Here is a 19,266-nt window from a genome sequence, read left to right as displayed (position 1 = left end):
CCTTTCCTGCTCCTCTGATGCTGCTTGGCCTGCTGTGTTCATCCAGCTCTACACCTTGTTATCTCAGATTCTCCAGCATCTGCAGTTCCTACTATCTCTGATGTGTAATGTGACAGGTCTAAAAAATAATCTGAGTATAATATCCCTGAAGGCACTGATCATAACATGGTAGAATTTAGCATTCAGTTTGAGGAGAAGGAACTTGGGTTGGAAACAATTGTACTGAACTTAAGTAATTACAAAGGAATGAAGACACAGCTAGCTGGAGTGAACTGGGAAAGGAGTGTAGCAGCAAAGGCAGTCAAGGAACAATGATGGACATTGAAGATACTTCATGTCTTGGAGCAAGCCAGTGGATCGAGGAATGGCAGATAAATGCGAGGTGTTGCATGTTGGGAAGACAAACCAGGGTGGGACTTGCACATTTAATGGTGGATCCCTGGGATTTTTGTCAAACAGAGACCTAGGGGTTCAGGCACATAGTTCCTTGGAAGTGATATCACAGACAGGGTGATGAAGAAGGCATTTGGCATGCTTGCCTTCATCAGTCAGAGCATTGAGTTGAGACATCATATTACAGCTGTAGGTTACATTGGTAAGGCCACTTTGGGAATAGCATGTACAATTCTGGTTGTTCTTCAAAAGGAAGGATATTATTAAACTGAAAAGGTTGCAAAAATTATTTATTATGTTAACGACACTAGAAGGTTTGAACTGTAGGGAGAGGCTGGTTAAGTTGGGAATTTTTTCCCCTGGGGCATTGGAAGCTGAGGGATGACTTCACAGAGGCTTATAAAATCATGAGGGGAATAGGTAAGGTGAATAGTAAAGGTCATTTCCCAAGGGTGGGGAAGTCCACTGCTCGAGGACGTATGTTTAAGGTGAGAGGGGAATGATTTAAAGGAGACCCGAAGGACAACTTTTTCACACGGTGGTGCATATATGGAACAAACTGCCAGAGGAAGTGGTACAGGTGGGTACAATTACAACATTTAGAAGACATTTGGACAGCTACATGAATAGGCAAGGTTTAAAGGGATTTGTCCCGAGTGCAGGCAACTGGGACTAGATTAATTTGGAAACCTGTTCGGCATGGACAAATTGGGCCTAAGGACACTGCCGCATTGTACTTTTTTTTTCAATTTGATAAAGACTAGTTGTATCCCAGAGGATGGGAAAAGGCTTAAAAACCATAAAAGATAACAAAAAAAATTTGAAGGTGAAGCTGCAAACTCAAGATGGATTGCAAGAGTTACTTTAAATGTATAAAAAGGAACAGAGCAGCGAAAGTTTACATAGGACAACAAAGCTGTAGAAATAATGAGGAATTAAGAAATGGTTGAGGAGCTGAATAAATACTTTTCATCAGTCTTCAATGTGAAAGACACTAACGGCATTCCAAAAATACTAAATAATCAAGGGACAAGATGAAGAGATAAATACAATAATTATTACGAATGAAAAAGAGCTGGAGAAACTAATAGGGCTAATGACAAAAACATCCCCTGGAACCTGAGATCCTTCCTAGGATATTAAAAGAAGTAACTGCAGAGATGGTGGATGCACTGGTATTCATCTTTCATGAATCCTTAGATTCCAGAAAAGTCTGAGAATTTGAAAACTGCCAAAGGAACACCTTTTTTAACCAAGGCAAGAAAACAAAACCAGTTATTGAGAGGTCAATCAGCTTAACATGTGTTACTGGGAAATGTTAGAGTTTATTCTGAAGGATGTAATAGCACAGCATTTAGAAATATTTGTAGAAAATATGTGCAGCATTAGGCAATGCAACCCTTCAAGCTTGCTACACTGTTCACTCTGATCATGGATGATCATCCAACTCAGTACCACGTTCTTGTATTTTTTCCCCTTACTCTTTGTTCTTTTCAGCTGTAACTCCTTGAAAATATTCCATGATTTAGCCTCAACAGTAGCAGAAAAGTCTAGGCTTGTCATTCTGGGTGAAGATATTTCTCCTCCACTCAGTCCTTTAACAGCTAACCTGTTTTCCTTAAACTGTGACCCCTGATTTGGACTCCCTGGTCATTGGGAGCATCCTTCCTGTGTTCACCCTGTCTAGTCCTGTTTGGATTTCATCAGTTTCTTTTGAGACCACCCCCGTCCTTCTGAACACTAGTGAAAATATTCCTAACCAATCAAGTCTCCCTTGTCATGTTAGTCCTGCTATCCCAGCAATTAGTCTGGTAAATTTTCATTACACTCCGTCCAGAGCCAGAACATCCTTCCTCAGTTAAGACGACCAAGACTGCATACAGTAGTTCAAGTGGGGTCTCACCAAGGCAATTCTATGATTGAATTATGACATCCCTGCTCCTGTATACATCTGCTGTTAAGACCAACAAAATATTTGCTTTCTTGATCACCTTCTGCACTTACATGCTTACTTTGAGTGACTGGTATACAAGGACATTCTGGTCTCGCTGCACATTCTCCTTTCTACTTGTTCACCATTCAGATAACAACCTGCCTTTGTCTTTTTGCTACCGAAATGGATAACCTCATATTTATCCCTATACTTCAGCTGCCTTGCATTTACCCACCTACTCAACTTGTCCAAATCACACTTATGTATCTCATCATCTTCCTCACAATTCTCGCTCCTACCTGTCTTTGTGTAATCTGAAAACCTGGAGATGTTACGGTTAGTTCCCTCATCTAAATTCATAATATGTTATGAATAGCGAGGGTCCAAGCATCAATCCCTGCAGTATCCCACTCATCCCTTTTCTGCCAATTGGAAAAAGACTTGTTTATTCCTATTCTTTGGTACCTTCTTAAACAGTCCTTTATCCTTGTCACTACACTACCCCAAATCTAGTGCTCTTCAATTTTACAAACTAATGTCTTTGGAACCTTGTTGAAAGCTTTGTGAAAGTTCAGGTAAATGACATCCACTGACTCCCTGTTTGTTAAATCCTCAAAAAAATTCCAGTAGGTCTGTCAAGCATGATTTTCCTTTTGTAAAACAATGTTAACTCTATCCGATTCTGTTACTGTTTCCTAAGTGCTCTGCTATTTAATCTTTTACAATGGATTCTAGAATTTCTTCCACTACTGACGTCAGGATAACTGGCCTATAATTCCCTGTTTTCTCTCTACGTCTTTTTTTTTTTAAAAATAGTTCCATTAGATGCCCTTCAGTCCACAGGAACTGTTCCAGAATCTTGAATGATGACCATCAATGCATCCTCTATATCTAGGGCCTTTTACTGAAATAATCTGCCATCTACCACAGGGCTTTATCTGCCTTTTGATGCCAACAGTTTCCCTACTAATACGGATTTCCTTGGCTTCCTCCCTCTCATTAGAACTTCAGTTCCCCAACATTTCTGGGAAATTATTTGTCCTGCTTTGTGAAGATAGAACCAAAATGTATTTATTGGTCTTCTATTTTTTGTTCCCCATTCAATCTACCCCATTTCTGATTGAAATAGACCTACATTTGTCTTCACTAATCTTCTCCTCACATATTAATAGAAGGTTTTACAATCAGTTCCTGTGCCTCATGCTGTATTTTCCCTCTTTTAATCCTTTTTATCTTTCTTTACTGAAATCTAAACTCATAATCTTCAGGTCTGCTGCCTTTTTTGGCCAATTTGTATGCTCAGTTCTTGGATCTAACACTCTCTAATTTTCCTTGTTATCTGTGGTTGGGCGACCTTTCCAGTTTCATTTTTGTGCCAGGCAGGAATAAACAATTGTTACAGTTCTTCCATGCACCTTTTTAAATGTTTGCCATTGCCTATTCACTGTCACCCCTTTAAGTAACATTGCCCAATATATTGTAGCCAGCTTGTGCCTCACAATCGTACTTTCCTTTATTTTAATTCAGGGCCCTAGGTTCAGAATCGACAATGTCATTCTCCACCTTAACGAAGAATTCAATCACAAAGTCAGTCTTCTCCAAGGGGCCTCACACAGCGAGATTGTCAATTATTCCTTTCTGCTGATACAATATCCAGTCTAGTGTGGCCTGGTATCTAGCTTGATCCTTTAAGATAACAAGGTGTATAGCTGAATGAACACAGCAGGCCAAGCAGCATCAGAGGGGCAGGAAGGCTGACATTTCGGGCCTGGACCCCGCTTCAGAAGTGGGGGAGGGGAAGGGGGGTTCTGAAATAGATAGGGAGAGAGGGGGAGGTGGATAGAAGATGAATAGAGGAGAAGATGGGTGGAGAGGAGACAGACCGGTCAAAGAGGCGGGGATGGAGCCAGTAAAGGTGACTGTAGGTGGGGAGTTAGGGAGGAGATAGGTCAGTCCAGGGAGGACGGACAGGTCAAGGGGGCGGGATGAGGTTGTCAGGTAGGAGATGGGGGTGGGGCTTGAGGTGGGAGGAGGGGATAGGCAAGAGCAAGAACAGGTTAGGGAGGCGGGGACGAGCTGGGCTGGTTTTGGGATGCGGTAGGGGGAGGGGAGATTTTGAAGCTTGTGAAGTCCACATTGACACCATTGGGCTGCAGGGTTCCCAAGTGGAATATGAGTTGCTGTTCCTGCAACTTTCGGGTGGCATCGTTGTGGCACTGCAGGAGGCCTAGGATGGACATGTCGTCTGAGGAATGGGAGGGGGAGTTGAAATGGTTCGCGACTGGGAGGTGCAGTTGTTTAGTGCGAACCGAGCGTAGGTGTTCTGCAAAGTGGTCCCCACGCCTCCGCTTGGTTGATCCTTTGTTCTCTAGTTAGTTCTTTTTGTCTAGTATTCTTCGAAAGCTGTCATCAGCCACATTTAGCAAGTGTATGTTCGATACTTTGATGAAGGGAATTTGTGAGTTGGAAACAGGTTGAAGTCCCAGGTATATCCCTTTGGTATGCATTTGTTAAATCTTGTGGTTGGTTTGCTCGCTCAGCACGTTCGTCAGTTCGCAAACGTTTCATTACCCTGCTGGGTAACATCATTAAAGCAGCCTTGGATGAAGTACCTGACAAACTCATCCCGCCCCCTTGACCTGTCCGTCCTCCCTGGACTGACCTATCTCCTCCCTAACTCCCCACCTACAGTCACCTTTACTGGCTCCATCCCCGCCTCTTTGACCTGTCTGTCTCCTCTCCACCCATCTTCTCCTCTATTCATCTTCTATCCATCTCCCCCTCTCTCCCTATCTATTTCAGAACCCCTGGTATTTTCCTGCCTGGTATTTAAACTCGAGAGAACCAGGCCTCTCCACCAAGAAGGCCATCAATAAGTACGTAGAATTAGACCCTATATGTACACCACTGCGAAGAAAAACTGGTAATGAGGTAATCAACTCCAACAGTTGCCAGAGTTTAAATATCAGGCAGGACAAAACCGCAGCGCTTCATCAGAGCTGTGCTGATGATGTTACCCAGCAGGGTAATGAAATATCTGCTAATGAACGAACCAGCTTGGCGAACGAACCAACCACAGCATCCACAACCCTAGCTACAAATCTCCTCGAACCTTGTTAAATCTTGCCAACTTGATCAATTTATGCTCATTCTCTACTTACTGTTAGCTTTCCAATTATCTATCCATGCTAATATTCTACCCGTTCACCATGAACTCTGTTTTCTGCGATAACCTGGGATGTAACATTCTATCAAATGTCTTTTGAAAATCTACTTTCAGTACATCACTGGTTCCCCTTTATGCACAGCACATTTTCCTCCCTCAAAAACTCCATTAGATTGGTTAAATGTGATTTCTCTTTCACAAAACTGTCGACTTCAGCAATCTCTTGAACCATCTTCAATAGCTTCTAAAATTTCCTCTCTGCTTCAACCACTGAACTGGTCAGCAAATTCCAAAGATATCCACTACTGTCTGAGTGAAATATTTTTCCTCATGTTCCCTCTAATCTTTCTACTAATCACGTTAAATCTGTGCACTCTATAAATTGACTTCTTCACTTGGCGAAACAGATGTTTTCTGAGCGCATTTTTTCCTGATCTGCACACAACTCTCGACCTTTGTTCCATTTTCCTTGGTACCTTTAACTACTGCAAATTTGTGGCCCTCGCTTCATGGTCATATGGTTGCAGATTTTGGATCGGGGAATAATATGCTGGGTATACTGTAAAGTGGCCTTGTGTTTAGTTGATGGTCACGTTTGGTGAGAAACTAGGACTTGTAGCTCAAGCACAAACAAGACCAGAATAGTACTGTATTGTGAAGATGCAAGTAACTAGGGGAATGGAAACAACCTGTCTGTGAACAGTAAAGAAATATAACTGCTTTAATATACACACCAAATTCTTAAGCAATACATGTCACATCTTCCATTTAGAAGTTCTAAAGCAATTTTTTTTTGAGGGTGGGACAGTGGCTCAGTGGTTAGCACTGCTGCCTCCAGTACCAGGGACCTGGGTTGTGTTCCACCCTTGGGCAACTATGTAGTTTCGCATTCTCCCCTTCTCTATGTGGGTTTCCTCCCACAGTCTGCAGATTAGGTGGATTGGCCGTGAGTAAAGCAGGATTATGGGGTCTGGGTGGGATGCTCTCTGGAGGGTCGTTGTGGACTTGATGGGTTGAATGGCCTGCTTCCACACTGTACGGATTCTGAGTGTTTTATAATGGAGAATCCCATAGTTAAAAAAAGACTTATGTTGCTGTTATCCTTGCGATACACTAGGTGGTGCTAATAGTTTCAATGATAAATTGTTTTGAAATGTCAAATCTTGGTTGTCACTTGATAGTTAATATTTTGCAAGGAGCACATATAGCTACATTTTCTCCATGAATCACGAGGATTTCTGGAATAATTCATTTATTATTTTGTCCTTCAGCATTTTGGTGTCAAAAATAGGATTTTAAGCAGAGAAGAAAGTATAAAATACAATTAAAGCACAACACCACGATTAACCTTTGTCCTGTCTTGAAGTGTTTTAATGCATTCATTAAAATGCTTATTTGAAAACTTCTCAATCTGATTGGGTATTACTTATCCTGTGCCTGCAGGTCAGATGTATGTGTATAAATTGTGTGTTCCTTATAGAAGGCCCACGTATGTTTTATTTGGTCTGCACTTGGAGTGTCAGAGGTAGTATCCTTGTACCTTCAGTCGGCTGTATTCTGCTCACGGGATGGGCTGGAACCATTACACCTATATCCAATTCTCACTAGTGGCCACAAGTACCACCCCCTCCAATGCTTCTCACTTGAGGGACAAAAGTAGTGAGGGGAGAATGATGAACATGACACCACTGGATGGATGTCTTTCTTGTAAAAGATGACGACCAAGATGGAAGGATTCCAAGACACGTGACCAAAACGTTCATGTTCTGGACCAAAAGTGTGCCACACCCTAGATTGTGGTTGTTGATTTACAATCTATGGATAAAACAGCATGGCAAGTAGGGTTTTCTCAAGCCTTGGTCACCAACCCCACCTAAGGAGAGGGAAACTCTAAATCCAAATCCATGACTTCGTGACTTAGCTGTTAGTTTGCTGTGCCTCGGCAGATGAACTCAAGGCTCAAAAAGTGAGGTCAATTAGTGCAAACTGAGCGCCATCCTAAAGCTCCCTTGTGCTAGCAGAACAGAAAAATAATCCAACGCAACTCTACAACACAAATCCTGTCGTGATGGGAAGTAAGTGAAAACATGTGTAAGATAAGACTGAAAGAAGCAGTTCCAATCTTGCATGAACATGGCTCAGGATGTTAAATCATTTTGATGACATGGAGGTACCATCATCACCTGGAAGTAAAGAAGAGGGCTGCGTGCTTCTAAATTGGAGAGGAGCGTTCATGCACCAACCTTCAGCTTATTGACAAGGATAAATTTCTGCACGTATCTCAGGAAGTCATTTGGAATATCTCACTCAAGGACAAAATTGTCATTGACTTCCGTGCCAGAGTTGGCCATGGTAGCCTGGCGGGAAGGGAGCACCCAAATAACATGGAGTTGAAAACTGCAATGAAGATGGAGATATTCAGGTGAAACTCTGGTCAGTAATGCCACTGTATGAACCAACACCTTTTCAATGAAAAAAAAGTCTTCATAGATCCTCGCTGTAAGCACTAGCACCTGATGGACTCCAATTTCTTGTGCCACTGTGACGTAAAGGATGTCTTGCTACTCAAGCCATGCCCAGTGCTGACTGTGATACAGCTCACAGGCTTGTTTTGCTTATTTCAAACCTAAGCTGGAGAACAAACCCAGAGACGATGCATGAAAGAAATTGAGCCAATAACTTGCAAACCTCATCTTGCAGCAATTATGTATCAAGGAACCTTAAAAGCAAACTGGAATGTCCTGCTGTCCCTGCTGATTCCACTTCAGGTGGACCCCAAGAGTATGTTAGAATTGCAGTACATAATACTTCCAATGAAGTCTTCCTGTTCTTCTTGGTGCTGAAGGTGGAGTGGTTTCATGAAAATGAGGAAATCTGAAGACCGCTATCAATAAAATGGTCAGCTCATTGCGCTTATCCTCAGCCAGCTGGCTATGAAGAAAAGAGTCTATAGTCAAGCCTACCAAATAAAAATAGAAGACTCTGAGGAGCACAAATGGCAGGACCCTACATACCAATAAGAAATCATCCCTGGATTGCCTTTTGGGGGACTTTGAAGCACTGCCATCAACCGCATCCAACAGCAGCTTGTCAAGTAAGAATGAATGAGAGCTCCACTTTGGAAGAAAATGTGACAGCAGTCAACCAGATGAAGAGCAACAAAGCCTGGAGTCAATGGCATTCCAGCTGAAGCTTTGAAGGCTGGGAGACCTGCCTGACTACCAAGCATGGTGGGTTTTTCATTGCCTGCTGGGAATGGATTGGGATTCCCCAAGACCTTTTTGCCGTTATCGATTCTTACAGCACCTCATGAACTTCTTTTCTACTGTTTAGAAGATCCTGGCCAGAATACATCAGACTAACTTTGTGCCTACCATTATAGAAAAGCTCCTAGAAAGCCAATGTGACTTCAGAGCAAATGGAGACACCACAGTCATGGTATTAGCATTCTAAAAAATTCTAGAAAACTATTATGAACCAAATAAAGACCTGTATATCGTTTTAGTAGAGTCATAGACATGCACAGCATGAAAAGCGACCTTTCAGTCCAATTCCATACCAACCACATGTGCTGCTAATTTAGTGTCCCATTTGCCAGCATTTGGCCCATATCCTCTAAACTCTTCCTATTCATGTACCCATCCAGATGTCTTTTAACTTTTGTAATTGTATCAGCCTTTACCATGACTTCTGGCAGCTCATTCCCTTTGTGTGATGACAATGTTGCCCTTTAGGTCCCTTTTTTTTCTATCTTTCCCCTCACCATAAACCTTTGCCCTCTAGTTTTGGACTCCTCTACCCTGGGAAAAAGACGTTGACTTTTCACCCTGTCTATGCCTGTCATGATTGTATAAACCTCTGAGGTCACTCCTCAGCCTCTGATGCACCAGGAAAATAGTCCCTGCCTGTTCAGCCCCCAACTATCGCTCAAACCTTCCAATCCTGGCAGTATCCTTGTAAATCTCTTCTGCACCTTGCACCCTTTCAAGTTTCAGAACATCTTTCATGTAGCAGGGTGACCAGAATGGAATGCATATTCAAAAATTGGCCTAACAGTACAACCACCACATGAGCTCCCAACTTCTATACTCAGTTCACTGACCAATAAAGGCAAGTGTACCAAACACCGCCTACACTACTCTGCCTACCTTGCCAAGGTATTTGACAGAGTAAAGATGCACTTGGGAAACTGCTTGTTTTTTAAAAAAAACATGCCCAAACAGATTTCTGCCTTCAGTGATGCAGTTTCATGAAATGTGTATTGTCAAGTCAAGCACAAGAGCAATCTTTCAAATCTCTTCTGAATCAGTGGTGTGAAGCAGGGATGTGTGCTGACCTGACCTTATCTGCCAGCCTGAATGTGATGATGCAACAGGCAACACTAGATCTTATGATATTTACTTGTCAGACATTTTTTTTTCAAGCTCACACAATGAAACAGGTGAAGCTCATTGTGATTCGCTTTCACTAACTGTGCTCTCCTAGTTTGCTTTGAAGCAGACCTGAAACGTATAACAAGAGAGCAGCATAATTCTTCAAACTGAAGAAAACTGAAGTCCTGCAGTGTCAACTTGCATCCCAAGAATATAGAATACACCCTGAAGAATATCACTTAGCTTTGATGTTGAGGCAACCCAAGCTGAATGCTGTTAAACAATTTGCCAGTTTGGTGAGCGTCATTTCATTTGATGCTACTGTAGATGAGGAAGTGGACAATAGACTTTCAAAAGCAAACCACTCACTGATGCTGAATGAGTGTGAAGCAACCACAGCCTTAGAGAACGGACCAAACTCTATGCAAAGCTGCAGTCCTCATGACTACTTTTTTGTGTGGTGTTAAGCCATGGTTCCTGTAATGCCAACACAGTGCTTCCATCAGTGCTGACTTCACAGCATCCTCTGATCCATTGTCAGGACTGCATCACAGACATTGAAGTCCTGGAAATAACCAAATTGAGCATTGCCCGAATGGATGACAGTTGTTTGCCCAAGATGGTGTTCTACACCAAAATGGAACAGAAGCTCACCAAGGAAAGCCTTTCTCTGTGTGTTACATTGATTGATTATTACCAATGAGAACTGCAGGCCAGATACAGAAATGCTAGAGATGCTGCAGAGACATTTGAGACTGCACTAAGAGCTAGTTTGTCAGAGACAAGGGGGAGAGGTATAGATCCAGTTATGCCCAACAGTGACAACACTTTTGTTTGCATCCACTGTAGCAAGCATGCAACCAGGGAGTACAACATTCCTAAAATTTTTGTCATGAAGAAATGACAAGAAGTCTGGGCAAAGATGGTCCACATATTTCAGAAATAAATTAGTAACTGAAGCGTGTGAGTACTGAGTTTATTTATGAAAAGCTCAATGTTTTGATTTTGCTTTGTTCATTAGAATGCAATGTTATTAAAAGGTGGCTTGCAGAATCTTGGTTCTGGCTCTGCATTTCATATTCCATTTAATTATTTTGTATCCTGGGATTTGGTGCCATTTTATTCACATTACAAAGAGATTCCCTGTTTGGTGATGGCCCAGAAAGTATACTATCCAAAAACCTTTGAGTATGCATATGTTCTCGTGTAAAGCTTTGCACCTGTAGATGTCAGATTTGGATAAGAGAAGGGAATAGATCAGAAAAGGCTGGACAATTAGAAGCTACCCAATGTGAACAGCTTTTACTTGGCCTTTTCTGTTCCTCTTGAACCCTGTATGTTACCACTTAGAGTGCAATACTGCATTCAAACTACATCACAAATATTGACCTAAGCAGCCGCAAGGTGATGTATGAAAATCAAGTATCCTTACAATCTAGGTTTTTTAAGTTTTTGCAAAAGAGAACCAGGTCTGTAAATATATTCTTTCTAAATGAAACATTATCTTCAAAGGCAGCATTGGAATAAATGCTGTATATTTTTGTACAAATTCAAGTTGGTGTTTGACCTCCTTTTTGAGGTTTCTGCTTTAGTAGACAGACATCCCTTTGCATTGGTATACGAGTGACAGCATAGTTGTAGTGTTAACATTTTTTTCTGTACTGTGCTCGCATCGTCAATTGCCTTTAGCTTATTTTGTGATTTAGAGTGGAGAAAATGCAGCAGAGAAATGAATTAATGTGAGAAATGATGAACAATGATAGGAAGTGACAGAGAGTGCAGATCTGAGAGCAAATTGTCAGATAAGACTCGATTACAGAAGCAAGAAAAGGACATTTGAATTCCATATTCATCCAAAACAAACAAACTTGGAATACAATTTCAGATAATAAGTATGATCTAGTGGCCGCATTGGAGATGTGGTTGACATGAAATAGATTGGGACCTGAAAATTAAAGGGTCTGTGCCATGTTAGGAAGGTCAGGTCCCTGTGAAAGAGTGGAGGTGTGGCTCTGTTAATTAAAGATGATATTGATGCAAGAGATGGATGACCTAAATTCAGGAAACGAGGACATAGCAGCATTCTGGGCAGAGATGAAGAATGATGAAGATGAGATCATTTGTGAGAGTTGTGTATAAAATCCCTAACAGTATCCACATGGTAAGACAGAGTAGCAAGAAGCAATAATAGGAGCTTGTAAAAAAGGGTACAGCAATTATCGTAACAAATTTTAACCTACATACAGACTGGAAAAATCAGACGGCACAAAATAGACTAGATGAGGAATTCATTGAATGTTTGCGGAACATTTCGTCAAATCAGCATGTTATGCCACCAACCAGACAACAGGCTATATTAGATTTGGTTTTGATCAATCAGATAGGATTAATTACCAATCTTGTAGTGAAAGCAGCCCTCGGTAGCAGTGCCCATAATATGATTGAGTGCTACATAGAGTTTCAGGGAAAGAAGTGTGAGTCCGAGACCACTGTTTTGAACTTAAACAAGGTCAGTTATGACCGCATGAAAACCGAACTAGCAAAAGTGAATTGGCATTTAGGTTCAGGGATAAATCACTAGAGATGTAGTAGCAAACATGTAAAGGGATATTGCCGAAAGTGCAGAATAGATAACATTCCAACAAAAAAGAACATCTCGCCATCCATGGTTAACTTTTTTTAGAAGAAAAGTTGAAGTATCAAATTGAAAGTTCAACATAAAATTTTGCAAAGATAGGTGCCAGGTCACAAGATTGGACAGAATGGTTGAAAGAAAACTGAAGTATTATTAGATTAAGAAGGGAAGAAACCTTAGAATATGAGAACGTTTGCCAAAATCTAAAGGTAGATAGAAAAAGTTTCTTCAGATGATTGAAAAAGAATAAACAAACTAAGTGTTGGTACTATAGGAAATTTAGTCTGAAGAGTTAGCACTGGAGGTAAAAGATTTGGCAGACAAACTGAATAGATATTTTGCATGGGTCTTCACTGGAGAGGATTCAGGTAATAACTGGAAATAGCCATGAATCAGGAATTGAAAGGGAGGGAAGTACTCAACAAAAAAAAAGCAATTACCAGGGAAGTAGTACTGAGTAAATTATGGTCGCAGGTCCAACAAGAAATAGGAACAACATTAGGCCATTTGCCCCCTTAAGCTTGCTCTGCCATTTAAATAGGATCATGGCAGATCCGAAATTGCTCATCCACTTTCCTGCCATTGCCAATAACCCTCAATTCCTCTATTGATAAGTATCTATCTATCTCAGTTCAAAAATACACCAGGTCTCTGCCCCTACAGGTCTTTGTGGCAAAGAGTTACAAAAGATACTGAACTCTCAGAAGAAATTCCTCCTCATTTCAATCTTAAATTGGAACCCCTTTCTGAGACTGTCCTCTTGTCCAAGACTTTACTATGAGGGGAAACATCCTCTCAGCATTTACCCTGTCTCGCCCATTAAGAATCCTATATGTGTTGTGCATTGTTGGGTGAGATCGTCTCTCATTCTTCTAAATTCCGATGAGTAAGGTGCCACCCTGTTGCACCTTTGTTCATATGACAATCCCTTCAAACCAAGGATCATCCTCATGAACCTTTTGTGAACTGCCTCCAATGAAACGATATCTTTGCTTAAATAAGGGGGTCAAAACTGCTTGTGGCAGTCTGCATATGGTCTCACCAGCACCGTGTACAGTTGTCAGACCTTGCCTACTTCCCTTTTCTGTTGCATCTTGTATAGCTTTTCTCCATTTTTAATAATACTCTTCCTTTGTTCTCACTCCAAAATGAATGACTTCATATTTTCCTATATTATATTCCATTTGCCAACTTTTTGCCCTCTTACTTAACCTATCAATATCTCTAAACTGTTTGTACCTCTCTCGGAAACTGCATTTCCACTTTTTTTTGCATCATTTGCAAATTTGACTACAGCACATTCACTTCCTTCCTCCACTTCGTTAACATATATTGTAAATAGTTAAGGTCCCAGTGCTGGAGTCCCACAGGTTCCAGGTTGCTAGCCTTAAAAACAATCCCTTATCCCCACTCACTGCTTCCTGCGCTTTGGCCAAATCTCTGTTCATGCTAATATACTGTTGGCAACACCGTAGGCTTATATCTTATGGCTAAGCTTTTCTATGAGAGACCATGTCAAATGCCTTCTGGAAGTCCAAATGTAACACATGCATTGCTTCCCTGCTATCCAAATAACAAGTCCCCAGGTCCTGATGGATTTCATTTTAAGGTCTTAAGTAGTGAGTAAGATGTTTGATATGTTGGTTTTAATTTTCCACACTCAATAGATTTGGGGGAGGTTCCTTTAGGTTGGAAAACAGCTAATGGAACTCACTTATGCAAGATAGGAGTGAGGCAGAAAGCAGGAATCTGCAGACTGGTTAGCTGAACGTCTAGGGAAAATGTTGGAAGCTATTAGTAAAGATGTTATTACATCAGGGCAGTTGATTAAGTTCAAGATAGTCGTGCAGAATAAACATGATTACAACAAAGGGGAATCATGTTTAACTAATGTATTAATGTTCTTTGAAGAAGTAGATACTGCTATGGATAAAGGGGGAACCAGTGGATGTCTTGTAGTTAGATTTTCAGCAGGCATTTGATAAGTGCTACATTAGCTTTTATTTTCCTCAATAACCCTTAATGTTCTAGGGGGTAAGATGTTGGCATGGATTGAAGATTGCCTGGCTAACAGGAAGCAGAAAGTGGGAATGAATTGGACTTTTTCAGGTTGGCAGGATGTCGTGAGTGGTGTGCCACAAGGATAAGTGCTGGGGCCTTAACTTTTAAAACGTGCATAAATAATTTGAATGAAGGGATTGAAGCTATGGTAGCTAAATTTGCTGATAACACAAAGATAGGTAGGAAAGTGAGTTATGAAGAGCAACGTTAAGAGACTTAACCTATCCATATCCTTTTTAAGTGAGCAGGCTAAGATCTGGCAAATGGATGACAATGTGGGAAAGTGTGAAATTGTGCGTTGTGGGAGGAAGAAGACTGAAAAAAATCTGGTGAGAGGTTGCAGAACTCAGATGCAGAGGGGACCTGGGTATCCTCTTGGATAAATGGCAAAAGGCTGGTATGCAGCTACACCAAGTAATTAGGAAAGCTAACAATGTTGTGTTTTATTGTCAGGAGAATTGAATGCGCAAGTAGGAAGTTGTGCTTCAGTTGTACAGGACATTGGTGAGACCTCATGTGACTGTATACATGGAAAGAGCAGATTAATTTGAAAAAAGTCCTTATCTGTCTAGCCTATATGTCTGGAGTTCAGAAGAGTCAAATGTGATATATTGAAATATACAACAGCCTGAGGGGACTTGATTTGGATGGATGTGGAAGGGATGTTTCTTCCAGTGGGAAGATCTAGAGCTATTTGCCATACTTTAAAATAAGGTGTTGCCCATTTAGACAGAAATAGGGAGACTTTTCTCTGAAGATTGAGAGTCTGTGGAATTCTCTTCCTCAAAAGACATTGGAGATAGTTGGATTTTTGATTACCAAAGTGGTGAAATTACTGTGGAGATACAGGAATGTGGAATTGAAATTAAAATCTGATTAGCCATCATTTTTCAAGGACTGAGTGGCCTACTTTTATTCTTTATTTGTTATAAAGGAAAATGATTTGAGAAAGTGGAGCAAAACTAGTTGCCTTTCAAATTTTGAAGAGTAGAAGAAAGTAGAGGATTTGGGCGTGTTTTGATGGTTAAAGTTTTACTTGCTTTGCAATGCATAAATATTCACAAAGTTTTAAAGAATATTTTCATTCTCGTGGTCCTTTTATAAATATTCCTTTTTGCATCAGATGGAATTCGGAGTACTGACAAATGCAAGTATCTGCTGGTTTATTGAATTTATTGGTTTATTTGTTTTTGCCATTCTAAAAAAAAGTTGATACGTGTGTTCTTATTTAGAACCGTCTTTCTAAATAGCTTGGAGTTTTTCCATATCGTTTGCAAATCTGCCCACTTGTGTGTAAATTGTACAAGGTTTACTATTTAACGTTTTTAGAGGCTACAGAACAGCGTATTATGAAATAATTAAAGAAGTTGACGTTAATGTTAATGAGCAAGGAGAGTTTTCCTGACCTCTGGATGCTTTCCGCGTTGTTAAAGTGGAGCATCGTTAATTTGATCATGCTTGCAAGAAGCTTGTTTGTTTTAAAAAGGCTGCAAACAACCCAGAATCACTGACGTGAAGAACTCAAGTGGAAAATGCTTCAAAGGGGTGGGCTGATTGGACATCGGACCCGTCAATCAGAGTACTTGCAAGCGCTTGCGACGTTGTGAATGGATGTTGCGAATGAATGGGCAGCAGTGGGGGCGGGGTTTCCGGTTCCAGGTTAGTTTGATACATTTCACGGATGTCAGTTTGCGGAGAGACACGAGCTTGAATCTCAAACTGGCGGCGAGGTGTATTTGCTCATTCAAGCTGTTCTTATACCACATCCGGCAACCTAAAAGAACCATGACATGCTTGAGGTAAATAATTACTAATTACGTACGGATCCATGAATGTATCTAATTTTATCGATGCTGTATTTTTTTAAACATTTTTTTCATGTCTTGTGGCCTTTTTACCCTTTACAACTGTTGTCAGTTGTAGTCGCTATCAGCTGCTGTGAATGCAATAAGTAGGAGATATACACTTGATTCAATATTGCAGCAACCATAGTCGGGTTATTTAATGCGCAGTCTCGAGTCAAGCATTTTCGAGATGCATGTCTTGAAGCACCTGTTGCACAGAGGAACGATCCCTTGCGTACTGACAGCGACAGACCGTAATAAAATCATTGAAGATATAACGTGTCAACCCCTCTCCTTGGGCTACTCTTCATGTGGCGAAAGGGACTGTTTCGCTGCGCGCTCTCCAAATTCACGACTTCAAACGACCCTTCCAATAGGGGAATGGCATCTTCAAGTTCTGTGGTGTTTCGTCCAGAGCATCTCCTTTTGACGCTAAAATCATTCAACTTCAACACTTTGAATCATAGCTTGTTTTTACATATTACGTTATGTTCTTCCATACCCGAACCACTTAAACAGGACCCCAATGCCAAAATTGCTCTGATAAGAATAATTCTATCTTGGAGAATTGAAATTATTTCATCTTTATCGTGAGATTTTTTTTCATTTAAACTTGCGCTAAGGCATAACGTCTTACGTTCCCCTACCGCCAGGAAATTATACCACGTGTAGCATGTGCTTTTAGAACGAGTTATTTGATGAGTTCCGAAGTTTAAAATCCCAACTTCTCCTTGTCGCTGTTGGTTTGTGACGGATCCAGTGTCTTTTGAGAGTTCTCGTGGGCTTAATGCTGAAAAGTGCACGGTTTGAAGTAACAGCATGTTGATCAAAACTAAGTTTTTTGGTTTTGTTATACGATGTTAAAGTGTTCTCTATTTTAAATTACAAAAATACAAGATTGCAGTGGGTGGAAATGCAACATCAATTTAAATTGACAATTTGTCCATTATTCCCTCTAAACAAACGGTTGCTAAACAAACACTCTCTGCTATGTATGTGATGGCTCAGAAGTTGGGAATTTACCTTGTGGGGTGACCTCATATCCAGTGGGTGATGCATTTGGTTCTTGGCTGTATTTCAGTAATTCAGCTCCAGGTCTTCTAGATAATTCCCAAACTTCACAATGGTCAATAGTCAAATTAATTCGGTAGCTACATCACTTAAATCCTTAACTTGTAAGGAAAAAAGCCAGAAATGTAACTTGAAAAATCTGAATGATAACCCATTGTAGTTCAATTGCTTAAAGATGGATTCTTAAAAAGTAGATTTGGATGGCAATGGTTTTTAAGTCAGGGCATCTTATGGCATTTGCAGTGCAATAGTTGACTTTTTTTAAAAAAATTGAAACAAATGCACTTCCAGTCAGCCATAATTATAATCCATGCAGAATAATAAATATGAAAATCATGGTGTCCTGTTTAAAAAGAGCAGGTGATGTATTGTCTTGCTATAGCCAGGCTCCAATTATTTGCATAAATCGTAAGCACAGTGAAATATTACCACATTTAAATTTATTCCTATGTCTTTCCATATATTTTTAAATAGCACTTGGTGTGGGGCTTATTGCAAGTAGTGACTCCTCTCTGTTCGATGTCTAGCAGTAAGTGACAGTAAAATTATCATGTTTATGTATGGAGAACATTTGAGTTGGCTAAGAGTTACTTTTTGAATATAATAGGCCATGAAAAAAAAACTTGGTTTAATTTTTTGGAGTTAAAAAATGAAATCATACTTCTTAATATTCAACTAAACCTGCAAGTATAAACGTTGATTTCACAGACAACTGATGACACGTGAAGTCTGTGCTAAGAAATGTCCATGAGAAAGCAAGATAGTAATGCTAATTCATGGCATTTTTCCTTCTGAATGTCAGATCCTCAACAGTGCTTCGCTAAAAACAATGGTGAACAGTGATCTTAATGGTATTGTACTATGGAAGATGGGCAGTTTCATTTGCTTCACAAATTCCAACACAGTCAGTTCTTGATTCCGTTTGTTATTTTGGTCAGTTGCCAAGTGCCATGCGGAGCTTTATATTCCAGATCATTTGCATACATCTGGTGAGCTAATGTAGGCCCATGACCATGAGTTGATACAAGAATAAGACTTAGTGAGCGTTAAGATGCTTGAAGTGAATTTGACTATGAAACCAACTAAGTTTCTGACCTAACTTTCTATTGTGTTTTGAAGCCTTTTAACATACACCTAAGCTGTAGTCGTATGGAGTAATAAACATAATTATTCCACTTTTCCTCTGGTTGTACAGTAGAAGTAACCTTTTCTTCTTGTCGTATTCTATAAATTGTCAATGCAAGCCCTAGATCTTTCTCGGTCTGTAGCTGTGCATACTGTTCTTGATGATTCATTCTCCTGATTTCTTATTGTGAACAAGATTTGCATAAATGAAGTAGCTCCTGTCAAAACACCAGATACCACTTATTTATACTGAGGGCTTATGGTTCCAAAGTTAACTGTCAAAATTTTAGTCAAAAGGCATGAATCGAACATCTTACAGCTCAACACACAATCAGGTAAATGGAGCACAGGCACATCTAATGCAAAAGAATCCTCTGAATGAACAGATTAACCATTTTAATATATTTTGGCACAGTAAAAACAAAAATGCACAGGGTGCCTGAAAGTTTAAAAAGAAAGTGAAGATCTTTAATCATGTGATTATGTCAAACCATAATCCCATATGTGTATGAACAAGCCTTATAATACAGCGAGCTAATTTCTGTAGAAACTTCAGTTACTGTTGGGTGGAAAGTGGGAAGTCATTCACTTCTGTCTTTATCTTTCATCATATCTTTCTTTTTGTCCCTTGTCTCTCCCTCTCCCTCTCCCTCTCCCTCTCCCTC

At 40.4% G+C, this 19,266-nt stretch overlaps 1 protein-coding gene across 4 annotated transcripts in view; it reads left to right on the top strand.

Moving 5' to 3' along the window:
* The window catches only part of LOC109936756 (adenosine kinase), a 503,574-nt gene that overhangs the window by 27,201 nt on the left and 457,107 nt on the right, over positions 1 to 19,266 (top strand). The window contains exon 1 of one of the 4 annotated variants that reach the window (XM_048616271.1): positions 16,251 to 16,360. The exons of the other annotated variants lie outside the window; for them this stretch is intronic. Within the exon in view, the coding sequence (XP_048472228.1) occupies positions 16,347 to 16,360 (14 nt within the window). The 5' untranslated portion in view covers positions 16,251 to 16,346. Of the gene's footprint in view, positions 1 to 16,250; positions 16,361 to 19,266 lie in introns of those variants that run through there. 4 annotated transcript variants of the gene reach the window in all.

Source organism: Rhincodon typus, chromosome 34, assembly GCF_021869965.1.
Source record: "Rhincodon typus isolate 14 chromosome 34, sRhiTyp1.1, whole genome shotgun sequence".
Taxonomy (NCBI): domain Eukaryota; kingdom Metazoa; phylum Chordata; class Chondrichthyes; order Orectolobiformes; family Rhincodontidae; genus Rhincodon; species Rhincodon typus.
The sequence above is the reverse complement of the archived record's forward strand: the minus strand, read 5'-3'. Positions and strand labels throughout refer to the sequence as shown.